This window comes from Pseudonaja textilis, chromosome 18 (assembly GCF_049901715.1).
Source record: "Pseudonaja textilis isolate UNSWEBS1 chromosome 18, rPseTex1.2, whole genome shotgun sequence".
Classification (NCBI taxonomy): domain Eukaryota; kingdom Metazoa; phylum Chordata; class Lepidosauria; order Squamata; family Elapidae; genus Pseudonaja; species Pseudonaja textilis.
The window spans coordinates 2,514,242-2,530,655 of record NC_142007.1 but is presented as its reverse complement, the minus strand read 5'-3'; the positions used below and the strand labels follow the sequence as shown (position 1 = coordinate 2,530,655).

Below are 16,414 nucleotides of genomic sequence, written 5' to 3'. Positions count from 1 at the left end.
TGTCGATATAAAGGCAGCCATTAGAGGGCGTGTTCTCTCTCCTTGTGTCCTGTATCCATTGCAGAGTTCTCAGTGTAGAGTTAAGAAGATTGATTGCTTGTAAGGCATTTGCCTACCAGGTATATTTCTGTATATGTCTTGTACGTAAACCACTGTTAAATGTCTAAGTATGTGTGTGCTGTGTTTTGCTTCTGGGTTGTCCCATAATAGTAGTCACGTTGCAAACGCTCTGACAGAAGTAACTTTTTCAGTGCCACTGTAACTTTGAACGGTCGCTAAATGAACTGTTGCATGTCGAGGACGAGCTGTGCAAAGCTCACTTGGCCCCTGATACAAGGCAGCCTTCGAACTCGGGGCCAAGTCTAAAAAGAGCTCTCATCAGCCCCTTTCGCACAGGTTGAAATCTTCTTCCATACTCTCCCCTCTGACCTGCCTTCAAGTAAACCTTCCTTTGGTCTGGATTCAAGTCCCGAAAGATGAAAAAGCCCCCTACGGTTGTTTCCTTCGCCCTAATCTTATAAAGCGGGGCCTTGAACAGAAACGGGTAAGGTTTTGAGCATCTAGCAGCAGAGCGGAGAGGAGATGGAAGGGGAGTGAAAGGAAGGTTTAGAGTCAGAGGAAATTATCCAATTGACGTCTTGCCTCCTTCGGTGACCAGGCCGCGGCAAAGTTTGAGTGAGACAAAGCTGAGGAGACTGCCAAAACAGGACAGGGTTGGGTCTAGAGGCTGTCATGCCTTAGCTTGCAACTCAAGTGTCAGCGACCAGCCACACTAAGTGGTTTTTATTCTCTCTCTCCTTTTTGGAAGACGGGGCATCATTGTTTGGCAAAAAGAGCAGATGAAATGACTGCTTTTCTCTGTTTCAAAAGCAGGCTTGGATTGATCCAAGAATTCCCTCCCCTCCCCTGCCCCGAAGCTGTTTAATACATGGGTTTTTTCTCCCGCCTCCGCCCCTCAGGAATTTGGAAATCAAACTCTCTAATTTCTTCTGAAGGATGCCAGTGCAAACTTTGAATGTTCTCACAGCCGTCCATTAGTGTACAAAAGGCACCCAGATTTTCTCTTCCTTTCTACCCCGACTCGTTTCTTAAACCTTGCGCTCAAACCAACTGGTGTGTTTGTCTTTTATTTTTGTCGTTACATAATGTGCACTGAAGATGGCGTTTCATTTTGTTGCACGAGGTGCAACGACAAAGTAAACTAAGCTAAGCTAAACTAAATTTCATCGTGGTTACTTACTGTTCTTTGTTTCATGCCCTGGCTTTCTTTCGTGGGAGGTGACCAATTCAGGGCTGGCGTGTCCTGATTTGCTGGCAACTGGTGGGATGGCTTGTGGGGGTTGGCTTGCAGATGCGACGGTCATCAAAGAGTAACTGGAATCGCCAGACTTCCTGCCCCAAAAGAAAACAGAACCAAGGCTGACTCGGGCGCAGATGACTTGGGGATTGCAAGCCACAAACGCAAGACAGCCGATAGGATCTGAAAGATTCCACGTTCCCTGAGCTAGAAGAGGGAGACTGGCCAGTTCTAGAGAGGTTTTCTTAGGAAACTCTTCTCCATAAAAGAAGTCTTGGGCAAAGTGGGAGGACGTAAAACATACCAAGGACAGCTAGGGCTTCCCCTATGAGGGAGGTGAAAACAAGGTAGGTGGCTCCAAGAAGGCGGTGGGGCTAAACTTTAGGTCTCTTGTGCGGAAGGATCCAACTATGTTGGCTAAAGCATCGTTGCTCCGAGCGATGGGCCATCCCTACATTGGACAGACAGACAGACAGACGAACAATTGTGAGAACCTGGTTAGGCCTAGCCCTTCTCCAGGTATTCCTCAGAAAAACACAATTCCATCATTCTGGCAGAGCCTTCTACCTCATGGAGTAGAGCTGGCTGGAGGATTCTGGGAGTTGAAGTCCAATAAGTCTTAAAAGTTGCCAAGTTTGGAGACCTTTGAGATAAGAGTGCTGCCATACAGAAGAACAAGAGTTGGAAGGAACGTTGGAGATCTTCTAGTCCAGGGGTTGCCAACCTTTTGGACCACAGGGACCGCCCAAATCATAATTTTAAATCCCGTGGACCACTAATAGGAATGTTGACTGACGGTGGCTTTGCTGACGTTGGTGCGAAAGTCAGTCCCATATTCCAGAGCTGCAGTGGTGACAAGACGGGTCATCCTGGAGCAGATGCTTCTCCACCCAGATGCACCGGCCTGCCATGGACTGGAGGAGCTGCTCCGGGATGGCTAAAAGGCCAGTCCTGGGTGACTCCTGCAGCTCTGGAATATGGGACCAATTTTCCCACCAACGTCAGCAAAAGCCACGCCGGGGCGGATTTCCCTCCCCCGCCATTAGTCTTACCTTCCAGTTCCAGTTGTGTGGCTCTACTCAAGACAAGGTTTGCGCTTGGCTGAAGGGTGGGGGCCTGCGGGTGGGCGGGCCATGTGGGCAGCGCAGCCTTGTGTTCCCATGCAGCCTGGATTAATTGCTTGGGGGAGTGCTTTGGGGGCATTTCTCTGGGGACCACCAACATTTTCTCACAGACCTCCAGTGGTCCCTGGTCCACCGGTTGGCAACCACTGTTCTAGTCCATCCTCGCAGGAGACCCTATACTATTCCAGACAAATGGCTGTCCAGCCTTTTCTTAAAAGCCTCCACTGATGGAGCAACCTCCAACTTCTGGTGGCAAGCCGTTCCACTGACTAACTGTTCTCACTGTCAAGAAATTTCTCCTTAATTCCATTTCTTCTCTCCTTGATGAGTTCCCACTTTGTTGCTTCTTGTCCTGCCTTTGGGGGCTTTGGAGAATAGACTTTCTACTCTGGGTTTTTACAGCCCAGTCTACTTGAGCCGGCAGTCCAGGTTTTTTTCTTGTCTTTTTTTTTCCGGGAAAGCATCAAAGTATGTCTCTCCGGTGTTCCAGCCTGCGCAGGTTTTCAGCTTCCCACCTCTGGGCATCAGGAAAGTGATTTCCAAATTCAGCGGTGGGAAAGAATGCCAGAGGCCCCAACCCAAAGTGGCTCTGATCGTAGGAGAGATTTGCAAGCTGGCTGTGGCAAAGGAAAGTCGGATAACACGGCAAATTGAGCCAAGGGAGTCAGTCCTCTGGACCGAGAGCACGTTCAGAATTTGGAAAGCATGGGGGTGAGCGCAGACCCAAAGTGCTGCCAAGGGAGAAGTTTCTATTCATAAAATATCCATCACATTGAGCACAGTTCCCAGCCACCCGCCAGGAAAACATTCTTGGAAATAAATATTGCGAGAGAATAGTGCACTGCTTGGCACGGTTCCAGTTGTTTAATTATTTTAATTTTCAAAACCTTTCGGAGAGGCAGGCTCGTGGGCGCCGGGTTGCCCACCCTGTGGAAATCAAATGGTGGGTTTTAAGAGTGGCCTGTTGGCAAAGTGACAGCAGCCTAGTTCATGCAGAAGGTAAGCCATCAAACACAGCTTACAGGCCATAAGGTTGAGGTATACCCCAAATGGAAGCTAAAACTTACAAAGAAAGGTTGCAGGAACTGGGTACGTCCAGTCTGATGAAAAGAAGGACTAGCGGGGTGACATGATAGTCCTGCCTTCAGGTGCTTTGGAGAATAGCTTGACTCCCCTCTTCTTTGGGGCAGCCCCTGAGATATGGGAAGACTGCTATCATGTCTCCCCTAGTCCTTCTTTTCATTAGACTAGACCAGAGGTCTTCAAACTTGATAGCTTTAAGACTTGTGGACGTCAACTCCCAGAATTCCTCCTCGTCATGTTAGTTCAGGAATTCTGGGGGAGTTGAAGTCCACAAGTCTTAAACTTGCCTAGTTTGAAGACTCTTGGACTAGACACACATAATCCCAGCAACCGTTTTTTAGTATGTTTTAGCCTCCAGTCCCCTAATCCTCTTCGTTGCTCTTCTCTGCACTCTTTCTAGAGTCTCAATGTCTTTTTTTACATCGGAGTAAAAACAGGAGTGTTTAAGGAGATCCCACCCTGAGCCTATCGCAGAGGTTCAGATGGGTTCCTTTCCCCATCCGATGGTTGACTCGAATTCCGTGATTGATGTTTGCCAATCAGGTGCAACGCTTCTCTGAATTAACCCTCCGTATCGCGTTCGCCTGACTCTGATTAAGCCAAACATGGCTTGGAAGTCCTGGGGATCCAGAAGAGGTGCACCAGAAATGAAACCTGCCACTTACAAAATTGGTTGCTTCTTGATGGCTTCCACCGATTCATGGGAGCTGGTTTGATAGCCTTCGGGACAGGTGATCTTTCTGTTCCTGGCCGTAATCTCCAGCAGTCGGCCCCTTTCACCTAAGAGATCAAAGAACAAGGCCAAGAGAAAACCATGGTTTCATCTGCTTAATGACCGCCGGATGATTCACTTAAGAACTTCCGTGACTCCCTTAACGATTGGCAAAACAGAGGGTAACTGATTTTAACAGCTGTCTTGCTTAGCAACAGAGATTTGGGTGGTTGTAAGTCAAGTACTAGCTATGTAAAGAGAGAGTAAACCCCACTCCTTCTAAGCACTGATGATGTTACCTCGTTTGGTAATGAAACGTCTTGCAAGAGAAACAGTGAAACTCGGAGAGCACCATGGGTCCCACAATTTCCGCCTTTTATTGGTTTTGAATTTCTTCTTACTGAGTTTCAACAGATGCTCTCAATGTTGTGAGGAAAGAAAAAAGGCCCCATTTGTCCGGAAGACACACGCAACCGAATCCAAGCAAAGGGCAGAATAAACCCCATTGGTTCCCAGGACGACCTTCTATCCTGCCACATCCTGTTTCCAATGCTCTTTTAGGGACAAACCATTATTCTCCCTACGCTTCTACCATGTCTCTATTTCTATGTCACGGTGGAAGAAGAATCGTTCTCCCACGGGACGAAATCAGAACGTGGTCCGATTTTTGTTCTTTTTAAAAAATTTTATTTAAAGGGGAGAGGAGAGGAGGAGGGAAAGCAACACGAACCGCGCATTCGGATGAGCCCACAAACACCCGGAAAAACGTAGGCAACTACAGGCGTTTAATTACCACCACCTGCTGCACGCAGCCTCGACTTCTCCGGCAGTAATTTGAAACAAAATGGGTTCGAGAATCAACAGAAACCTTCCCCTCTTTTCGAAAAACAGGGCTTCCCCTGAAGCTTTAAACAGGTTCTTTTTTTTTTTCTTTTAAATAGTAATCAATAATTAGCAAAGAGCTAAGATGGACTCTTCGGAACAAGCATGGCTGTGGTTATCTGGGATTAAGAGGATATTAGCAATATGGAGAAACATGATGAGGAAGTCTAAAGCATAAACCACCATGGGATCCTAACACAGGGTCTTTAAGAAAGGGGGTTTCTTAGGTGCTGAGTGAGAGCAGAACCGATTCTCTGGAGCCTCTCGCAAGAAAAATGAGAATCTTGTTTTTTTTTTTTAAAAAAAAGGATGATTTAAGTTGATTTTGGCTTCGAATTGCCCAGCGTCTAATCTGGTAGCTTGTACAGGGTCATTGTTGCTCCGATTTCAGGAAGTGCAAAGCTGTGGAATTATTTACCTGTGAAGAATGAAACTTGGGCGGGAAAACAAGGACACGGGGAAAGAAGAGATTTGTGATCTAGAAACCTGGATGCTCCTGAGATTGAAAGGTCTAAAAAGGTTTGAATTAAAATGGCAGCCCCTTAAAGTACCCTGATTACCCCCCCCCAACCCCCCCTCCGCTCTTGCCTAGGAATGGAGCTCCCACTGTTCAAAATGGAACAGGCACAGATACTCCCCCCCCAAAAAAATTTTTTATGGGCTTGAGAAGTTTGTCAACTTTGACAACTTTCATGAAGACAGATGAAGACCAGTTGCAGAAACTGGGTCTGTCTAGTCTAGTGAAAAGAAGGACTAGGGGCGATATGATAGCAGTCTTCCAGTATCTGAGGGACTGCCCCCAAAAAGAAGGGGGAAAACTATTCTCCAAAGCACCTGAGAAGGCAGGACAAGAAGCAACGGATGGAAACCAATCAAGGAGAGAAGCAACCTAGAATTAAGGAGAAATTTCCTGCCAGGGAAAGTTTCAATAAGAAGACTGGAAGTTTTCAATAAGAGACTAAACAAACCATCGGTCTGAAATGGCATAGAAATGGAAGGGGCTATTTTTTTTGTCACCCATAAATATTATTTTACGGAGTGACGCAAAGCTTCCAAAAAAATAAAAATAAAAAGTGGCATTCTTACTTTTAGAAAGCTCTCCATTATCGGTCTGCAGCTGGACGTGAAAAGTAAGAACTGATCCTTGACTTGCGTCAACCACCTCTGGTCCTACAATTGCCATGGTCTTCGCTTGCCCTGCAAAGGTTCAACGGACGTTTGGTGGTTACCACTCCTGAAAAGACAAGCTGGGACATTTAAACACCATTCTCTTTCCTAAAAAATAGGCACCCAGGGACAGGAGATTGGTGAAATGCTTCCCGCGAGAGGGAGCCTCGAAACGCAGGCAATGAATAAGAGCGTATTTTGAAGCAAAGACATGCATCGTTGTCTATTCTGGTCTACTTCAAAGAAAGTTTCATTTCTCTAAGTTTAGGGGAGGAAATTAAATTAGTTTTCACAGCGACTTCCGCCAGTTGTGGAAATCATTTTTTTTTTTTGGACAGAAGATAACTTGGCCAACCTGACTAGGTGTTCATGTGACCTTTCTTTTAAACAATTGTCCCACTAAGTGAAGACCTCATCCTATGCCTTTATGATAGCACTTAGCACAGGCTTATATACCGCTTTACAGCCTTCTCTAAGTGGTTTTACAGAGTCAGCATCTTGCCCCCAACAATTTTGGGTCCTCATTTTACCCACCTCGGAAGGATGGAAGGCTGAGTCAACCTTGAGCCTGGTGGGATTTGAACTGTCAAATTGCAGGCAGCCGGCAGGCAGCAGACGTAGCCTGCAGTACTGCATTCTAACCACTGCGCCACTGTGGTTCTAACACAGTGGTCTTCAAACTTGACAGCTTTAAGACTTGTGGACGTCAACTCCCAGAATTCCTCCTCCAGTCATGTTAGCTCAGGGATTCTGGGAGTTGGAAGTCCCACAAGTCTTAAAGCTGTCAAGTTCATCATCTATCTATCTATCTATCTATCTATCTATCTATCTATATCCATCCATCCATCCATCCACCCATATCTATGTATCTATGTATGTATCTATGTATGTATCTATGTATGTATCTATGTATCTGTCTATCTATCTATCTATCTATCTATCTATCTATCTATCTATCTATCTATCTATCTATCTATCTATCTATCTATCTTCTCTACCTATCTACTTACCTACCTATCTATCATCTATCTGTCTGTCTATCTATCTATCTATCATCTCTATCTGCCTGCCTGCCTGTGCTATAGTACTGTCCATCCAAGGGATCCCCAGCCAAGATCACCACAAACTTCTGGCAATTTTCCTAAAGTTTCCTTTTCTCTTCCTGAGGCCTGAATGGGGATCACGTGTGAAAAGAGGACTGCCTGCCTCCCCACCCCCAGCATTTCAAGCGGGGCTTCTGAGTTCTGCTGCAAACAGCTGCCTCTCCCTGGCCCAGAGAATTCTCCCGTACCCCCAACGTGGATTCGCTGCTGCTGCTGCTGCTTTTAAACTCTTTGGCTGGACAAGTTGAGAGAGCGGAGTTGAGGCCAGATCAAGTCAAGGGAAAGGCAGGGCATCCTTCCACGGGAGGGTGTCCCATTACGAGCCGAACTGCGTAAATCTGGAGCACGTACCCAGAGGGGAACCGTTATGCCAGAGCCCGTCGTAGATGACGCCCGAACAATGGATCATACAGCCTTGTCCATTGAACATATCGTTTCTCCATTGTCCCTTCAAACAGATGAAAAGGGGGGAGAGGAGGAATGAATGAATGAATGAATGAATGAATGAATGAATGGAACAGGACAAAAGAAAGAAAGCAAGCATCGGGTTTCAAACTTGGATGGAGACTCTAGGAAAACAAAAAATATATATATAAAGGATTAGGCCAAAGATATCCAACTGGGTGGCTATGGAAAGGCCTGGAGAGGGGCGGGGGTGGGTGGGTTTGGCCCTGTGAAAATCTTCAAGTGGGAAAAGCAGGTGAGGAAGGATGCGTGGGGGCGGGGGTGGGGAGAAGGCCACCCAAAGAAACTCCCAAATGATGCCATTGATGTGATAGGGCAGCGAAGAGGAACACATTTCTGGGCTCCAAAATGGAGCGTGGAAGAATGGAGGGGTGGTTTGCTTTTGGGGGGTGTGGGGGGCAGGACTCCCCTGATTTGATCTTGCCACTTGGTGTGTTTGTCCTTGGGAGATTAGGACTCTGGATACCTTCAGAGGACCTAAGACCGGGCTGCAAAACTGCAAAAGTCTAGCGGCGGAAGACGACCGCAGGCCCTTGTGAGATTGTGACGCGGCCCGAATGGCACGGTAGAAAAACCTGAGCACGGGAGGCGGCTCCCTCTTCGCCTCCCGTGGGCGAGTCCCTTCCCCGGTCAGCTGCGGGCTCTCCAGGCGGCACACGTGGCAATCCCAAGGCTGGCGGGGCGGGCTGGCGCACTGGGTGGGGTGCAGGAGGAGTGTGACAGCCGGGATCCAGGCGCTGACGGCTGACGGGAGGGTGGAACGAAGTGCTACTATGACTCTAAATTTATCCGAGCTGCCAGCAAATCCCAGATGGATCCCAAAAGACTCAACAATTCTGCCACCCGCTCTCTCTCTCCTTGACGCTCACAACAAGTTTGTCGCCCAAAATAGTGGGAGGCGAGGGGTGGGGAGGAGAGGAGCAGCTGCCCAAGCCATTGAAAAGCAAAGTGCCGGGCGGGGGAGAAGGTTCAGCAAGTGGGATCCTTCTGGGTTCCCCCCACCCCTCTGGTAAAGCATCCTCCTTTGCTGGCTAGCAGCTGTGAGAGTCAGGGGGACGCAAGCCATGTGGCTAATTTAAGAGATTCAACCCGCTGGGTGATCCCAGGATGTGGGTTAATTCAAGAACCAGGACCGAGGCCGCCTGTGGACACGCAGGGTCAACATCTGCTGCTTTCCCCCAGACCAGAAATGGACCCAGGGCAGGGATGAGATACATCCCTCCCACCCAGAAGTGGGGTCTTTACATCAGCATTGCAAGCCAGGCAACCTCCCAGCCTCTTAAGAGGCCAGACGGCCAGGGAGCTGCCACAGCCTCGTGGACTAGGATGGCTTGTGGTGTGGGGGGGATTTCCAGCTGGGGACGAGGGGAGGTGTAGTCCAAGACAGGCTGAAGGCCTCTGTTAAGATGAGGCAATCCTGGAATGAGAAGACCAGCAGGAGGAACGGGTGGGTGGGAACAGGCCTTGAAGGGAGGGGGCTTGTGTCCCAATCCATTCTGAGACCCTCCTTGCAGTTTGGCCCTTAGCCCGCTGAAAGGAGGGTGGCTGCCTCCTCACGAGCCAGCCAGTCGGACTGGAGGGACACATACCCATCAGCGACAGACTGTGGGAAAAGAGCCAGCCGGTGCATCACCGGTGTTCTGCTTGTCATAAGCCTTTGCATCATCCTTTGAGAAAAAAAGGAGAGAGAGAGAGAAAAAAACAACAACACACACACACACACACACACACATACACACACACACCGTGGTTTGGCTTTGCACTTCTTCACACGTTCATATGTTAGTTGAATCACGGGGCTGCTCCCCGACGTAGAACGTGGCTCCCCTTGCGGCTTAAATCCACACCCTCCCACCCGCCCGGTTGCCTGCCTTCTTTCCCCAGATGGCGGGTGGGTAGAGGGGAGGGGCGAATGTCTCCCAAAAGTTGCTTAGCGATGTAACGCAGGGAGAAGCCTGGAAAGGCTGACATTCCTAGAAGCGTCCTCTCGGGCACTCCCCGCGTGTGGAGAAGGCGGTGGGGGGCGCCGAATGTACAAGCAACCGCCGCTCACCCAAGGCCCCTTGGGACAGGGTGGGGGGTGGGGGTTTAGGCCCTCATTCTCTCCGGACAGGGAAAAAAAAAAAAGAGAGGGAGAGAGAGAGAGAGAGAAAGAAGAAGAAGAAGAAGCAGCCGCAACCTTTCGGTAGCTGGCAATCTCCCATTGCGGATTTCCAATTAAAGTCAATCAATCGTTGGTTTCCATCTGGTCTTTTCCAACACCAATTAAAGGTCAAGCGACGGCTCTAGGCACGCTGCTATCCGCTTGGGGCTGGGCTCCAAAGCACGTTTCTTTCCCCCCCCCCACCCTCCAAACAAACACACACACACACAAACACACACCGTCTAATCGAGGAGCACAAAACCAGATGGGGCAGGAGGGAATGTCAAAAAGGGGGTCTGACTGTCCAGAACCGAACCTGGGACAGAATCCCAGTTGGCAACGGGAATTATACAGGCTCAACCAGAACATACGACTCGTAGGGCTGGAAGGGAGCTTGGAGGTCTTCTAGTCTACCCCCTACCCAAGGCAGGAGTCCTTTACGCCATCCTGGACGAGTGGATGTCCGATTTTTTTCTAGAAAGCCTCCGGTGATGGAGTGCCCACAAACTGCAGGAGGCAAAAGCTATTCCATAGGTTACGGGGTTCTGAAGAGGAAGATGATGAAGATCTGCTTCCCAACGCACGTAATCGTTTATTCCCTGCACTGGATGTATCGGGATCTATTGGATCCCGATCTGTTGGACGTGTTAGGACTGCCTAATCTTACCAAGTGGGGCAGAAATTAATGGACACGGATGCCCTCTGTTCCCATTCTCTTCCCCGTTTTTTCTTAAAGCAGCCATTTTCCTTTGTTCCAAATATATGGAACCGTTTAGGGGGGGGGGGAAAAAGAAAGAAAAAAAAGAAAAGATGGCCAGCTGCCTTGGTTAGTTCGGCTTTCGAATCCTTAAATGGAGATATAAATACATATTTACAACTAACTGCATTAAGAGCCATGAATGGGAAACTACTACGCTGCCTTATCAAGAGGCAGCTGTTACGGTATTGTGTTTGGGGCAATTATACTTTTTTCTCTCCCCCTCCTGGTTTTGATGGGTAAGATGCGTGTGAAATATTTAATATATACAAACATATATACATATATGAATATATACATGTAAGTACCCGTGAAAACTTAAGAAAACATATATGAATATGTATGTATGTATGTGTATACACACACACACACATTGCTATCTTTTGGAAATGAGCACTGTGAATAGCAGCTTGGGAGTCTCTTCTTGCTTACAAATAAGAAAAAGGTGTTGTGAAATTAAAAAGGCAAGAAACGTGTATTTAACTTTTGAGGAAGCAATTTTCACTTAATTGACAGTGTTTCTGTTCCTAGCCGAGCAGCTATTATACCTCTTATTGCAATTAATTTCGGATCGCTTGTTGGAAGCCTCCGACGGCGGTATCCATTTCCATGAGGTGGGTCGGATTGATCCTGAGCGCAAACAAGGCACCGTTAGCCGGCTGAGACCTTGTCACACCTCCGCCTTTCCCCAACGGAAGGGTCTCAAACGTCTGCCCTCTCTCCGGCGGCCTTCCGGGCGCGTGGAAACTACAACCCTGTGATTTTCACCCTGGCTTTTCAACTGTCAGTTCCTCCCTGAGTTCTCCAGAGGCTTGGAGACAGAAGGGACCTCATTCAGAAGCAGGTGCCTGTCCCCTAAAAACTGTCCCCTGTCAACCTCTCTGTCCCCCGGCCTGAGACTATTGTGCTCCTTGCTGGTTTCAGCGTGCAATTCTCCATTAGCAGATGCTCCGGGGCATTTTGCTGTGTGCTGCTTCTTTGTGGTTATTTGTACACCGTTGTGTATTTTGGCTATGCCGCGTTTGTCTTTTTTTTTTTTTTCCCCTTACAAAGGAAGACCCGCTGCTCGAGACACCTGTTAGCAACACCAAAGCAGGTGGATCACCTTATGGGCTCCTTTCCCACCTGCGAGGAGAGAAATGTTGTCAGAAAATGGGGGGAGGGAGGGGGAACCTCCACTCATTTGTTCTGTCGAAGGAACAAATCCGCAGCAAGGAATGGAATTTGGAAAAGCTTTGAAAACGCTGTTTAAATTCTGCTGTAAGAAATTGCTGGTTCATGCATTATGCTGTAGGCCTGGTTGATGCGATTCTGCTTTGTTGAACCAGCCCCAGTAATTAAAGTTACATTTCAGGCAAAGTAGAATTTTAAATTTTTTTAAAAAAAACCCAGTTATTATTAAACAGTTGTTTAAGGAAACAAAACTGGTTTCTTCCAACTGGTTATGCGGAGCAAAATCCAGGGGCTAACTTCATACAATAAACTAGGCCAAAGGCAAACAAACTGTGTTATGGGTTTTATAGGTATTAATCCACCTCACTTTATGATCCCGAAACTGGTAGTCTCTGAAGTTGTTCAATCTTCCCCTGCCCAGCGTAGTCTACCTCATGGGTCTTTGGGAAGGTAAATGGGAGGGTTAAGCTAAGAGCATTATTCTTGGAGGAGAAAAAGGAGAAAACATAGATAGAATGCTAGATTCCATTTTTATCCTGGTTTTCAGCAGGGAAGGACCTTTCCTACCTGCTCCCAGCAAAAGATGCTTTAGAAAGAAAATATTATTTTAAAATATTAAGACTTGTGGATGTCAACTCCCAGAATCCCCCAGCCAGCAGGCTGGCTGGGGGATTCTGGGAGTTGACGTCCACAGCTCTTAAGTTGCCACAGCTGAGAAACCTGCTTTAGACTGAACCAGGCAAAGGGTTAGGTTCAAACCGATGTACTCAAAGCTGTCCTCTGTACCAGATTCCGAGCTGCTAAAGCCTACAGAGAAGCAAAACCTACAATCTGGAAGTTGGTCCAGCGACACGAACACTGATTTCCACAAGGGAAAGATTTTCGGTGGTAGCCTCCCTCGGTTATCCCAAACGGGCTAGCGTGTTTGGCAGCTGTTCAGAGTTGTAGCTCACGCTTGGAGGCAGGAGACTGAAGACACCGACGGCAAGACTAACGGCGCTACGAAATGCTCAACCCTCCGAACGTAAATAAAAGGCAAACAAGGCCGACATTTTAACGGAGCGACGCTCTGTGCCACTTCAAACACATCTGGAAAAACGGCGCTAATAGTAATCAAAGGCATTGGCGCTTTTATGTCGACTCGGAGCGCTGGAAGAAGACAGGCTGTATCTGCAGAACTGAACAGCTGGTGTGATGGAGGTGTGAGGTTATTTGCTAGTTGCAAAAAGGATCTGGGAACGACAGCCAAGAGGGAGAAACGGCAGTTTATAAAGCCAACGGCAATTGAAATAACATTTTCAAAATTGTTGGGAAAGTATACTCCCAGTGAATTGAGTCCAAACAGGCCTGTCCTATTCTGGGGTGGCTCATCCAGGAACAGATGATGATATGGATGTGATCCAGTCAGTCGTGTCCGACTCTTGCTAATTCGATGGGCCAGATCTCGCTACGTCTTCTGATCCTACAACATTTCTTCGAGTTTGTTCTATATCCTGGCTGGTGTCGGGTTTGATGGTGTCCAGCCACCGTCTTCTCTGACAGCTTGGTTTCCTTCTACCAGTAACTCTTCCCAACATAAATGTCTTTCTCCAGTGAATTCCCCTGCCTGGCATGGCCGAACGCTCCGTCTTGTCTTATTTAGGTCTCGTTTGCCGATGCTTTTGATCAAGTGGGATCCATTCTGTGACTGCCTTGGTCCACCTGCCCTTGGTTCTTCTTGCTACACGACCGGCCCAGTTCCATTTCAATCCCTTTACTCTTTGGATGGCATTGTATACTTGGTCTGTTCTCTAATCCGCACGCAGGGTCTTTCTATCTTGCCTTGTGATGCCGGGTATGTAGCTTACCGAGGCTCTTTGCGCCACTCAGAGCTTTTGTATGGATTGTGAGGTTAGCGTCCGTGTTTCGCCGGCGTAAGTTAGAGCAGGTAGCACACTGATCGAAAACTTTTATCTTCAGGCATAGGAGGAGGTTGTCTTTTTTAAAATTTTGCCTAGCTATAGGAATATGCTGTGTGTGTGCATGCATACACAGTATATATTTATATATTAAATACACACACTCTAACTGCAGAGAGAGAGAGAGAGAGAGAGAGAGATGTCCTATATATATAAGCAGGAGACTGGAAGCTAAGTCCTATAAAGAGGATTTGAAGGAACTGGGAAATTTTAGCTGAGAAGTGACGAGTTGCCTTCATTGGATGTATAGTAGTCGGTGAGCAATCCTCCAAGTATGTCTGTTGGCAGAGTTAGCTTACATACATAACGATGTGACAGAACTCATCAATGGGATAAAATAACAGTTTGGGAAGTTCTCCAGCAGTTTTTAAATTGACCGTCCTTTCTCTGATTGATCGTTGGATTTTATCCTATTATCCTACCAGCATCAACGCTCCCCACAACCCTTATCTGTTGAATGTGGAAGATGGGGCACTAGGTCACTTCAGGCTGTGGTTTATGGGAAGAGAGTCTCCAGATAGAGACTATTCTGTTCTATTCTATTCTATTCATTGTCCGATGTTCTCTTTTTCCTTGATGTAGGTTTCTTCCATTAATGGTCATTTTGATTTGGAATTTTACAAGCTATGAGGTAATTTAAGTTAGCTCTCTAAAAAGGATATTCTTCTTCTTCTTCTTCCTCCTCCCTGGCCTTACCTGCCTCCAGTCTCAGGTTCAAGTACAGAAAGATCCCAGGAATTTAGATATGGCATTTGTTTATTTGACTTCGTTCAAAAACTTTTCAAACGAATTGTGAGGGAGCCATCAAGTGGTAGAAAACAAGACAGCATCACTATGGGATAGTTTAAATCTGATGGCCCCATTGGCAGCTTAGCAATGCTTCAGCCTTCTTTATGAATTAAATTTATTTGCTGTCATCTCACCACAAGCTAACACAGTATTTCAGCAAGTAAGATGTCACCAGTGCCGTGTTACACACAAACACAACAGTGCATTCACGGGATCATTATCCCCTGGCTTATTAATTTTTTAAAATTATTTTTATTATGTCTTTCCAAGAGTTCAAGCTGGCAAATAACTCATCCTCACTAGATTATAAGGATTACAATCCTTGTTTGGTCACAAAATATTGCGTAACTCAGTAGTACAAGGCCAACAGGAGAGGAAAAAAAAAATTCAACTGTCAATATTGGGGCTGCCATGAAAACGAGAATGTAGAAAAATATTTTTTTAAAAAAAAATCAGAAACACAATGAGGCTTTCAAAAATCCCATCCCCACAATGTTATATTTGAAAGGCTAGGAACAGAAGAAGAAAAAAGGATTTATAGCGGCATTTCTCAACACGCTAGCTGGGAGACTCTAGAAACCGAAGTCCACACATCTCAAAAGCTTCCAAGGTTGAAAAACACTGATTTAGAAGTACGCAGAAGGGTAGGTGTAGTTGTTAAAGGTGCTGGGCTAAAAACTAGGAGACAGGGAGTTTTAGTTCCACCCGAGGCATAAAAGCTTGCTGGGTGACATTGGGCCACTCATTTTCTCTGAGCCAACTCCCTTCACAGAATTGTTGCCCTAGGGAAAACAGGCGACAGGAGGAATATTCGGTACATTTGTCACCTTGAGTTACTCGTACAGTAATAATGGTGGAATTAAAAATCTAATAAATAAACAAACAGGAAAATAAGAGGTCATCTTGACTCTTCCCCTGCTTGGTGCAAAATCGATCAGGACATTTCTCCCTACGGCCTCTCCCTAGAGACCTGTAGCAAAGGAGGCCTTCCTAGATCTCGTGGCATCCCATTCTGCTGGCTAACGGTCTATACAATCAGGAAATTCCTCCTGATGGCTAACGGTCATGATGGCTAACGGCCTCAGCCTCTTTTTTATTTATTTATTACCAAACTGCCAAAATCCAGAACGATGACACTGAAGCTTTCAGACACACTGAAAAGAAACAGCCAAGAAACAGCCAGAGCTATAAATAGAGCCAACCTACCTCCTTACACGGAGAGCGGCTGTGAAAAGACCAACCGACATCTGCAGTGTTTGATAACATTACGTTAAAATTAAAAGATCAAAGAAAAGCCAAAGGCAAGAACCTCCAGGATTCACAAGGGCAATAAGGAGAAAATGGAGTCTGAAACTGAATTCTTTCTCATGCATAGTTAACGGCTTATGGCGGGAATACTGGAAATGTTTGCAGCCTTTTAAGAAACGTCACTGGATTGATCTTGCAACAGCCGATCTATAATTACTGGCAGTGTTTGGTCTGAGAATTTACAAGAAGCGTGAGGAGCTCAGGAAGAAGGCAGGCATGATATAAAAGGTAAGTTTAGCAAAATATGAGTCAGCTTCAGTGCCCTAAACAGACCCAGAAGCAGTCTTGATAAGGAGCAGTATGCTCTTTTCTCATTGCCACAACTGAGGTCAAGGGTCTGATTTGCCCTTTCACGTGGAAACTTCCTTTAACCCTTTCGGACATCACGCTAAGCCGTAAATCATGACTTATCTATCCCAATGGACTGACGCAGGTACTGAGCTAAGCCAAACA

General features: G+C 46.8%; 1 protein-coding gene across 1 annotated transcript in view; it reads right to left on the bottom strand.

Moving 5' to 3' along the window:
- Positions 1-16,414, bottom strand: part of MORN1 (MORN repeat containing 1) — a 58,234-nt gene that overhangs the window by 32,372 nt on the left and 9,448 nt on the right. The window contains exons 7-10 of the mRNA XM_026715774.2: positions 7,720-7,816; positions 6,185-6,295; positions 4,170-4,284; positions 1,241-1,392 (exon numbers count right to left, since the gene is read on the bottom strand). Of these exons, the coding sequence (XP_026571559.2) occupies positions 1,241-1,392; positions 4,170-4,284; positions 6,185-6,295; positions 7,720-7,816 (475 nt within the window). The remainder of the gene's footprint in view (positions 1-1,240; positions 1,393-4,169; positions 4,285-6,184; positions 6,296-7,719; positions 7,817-16,414) is intronic.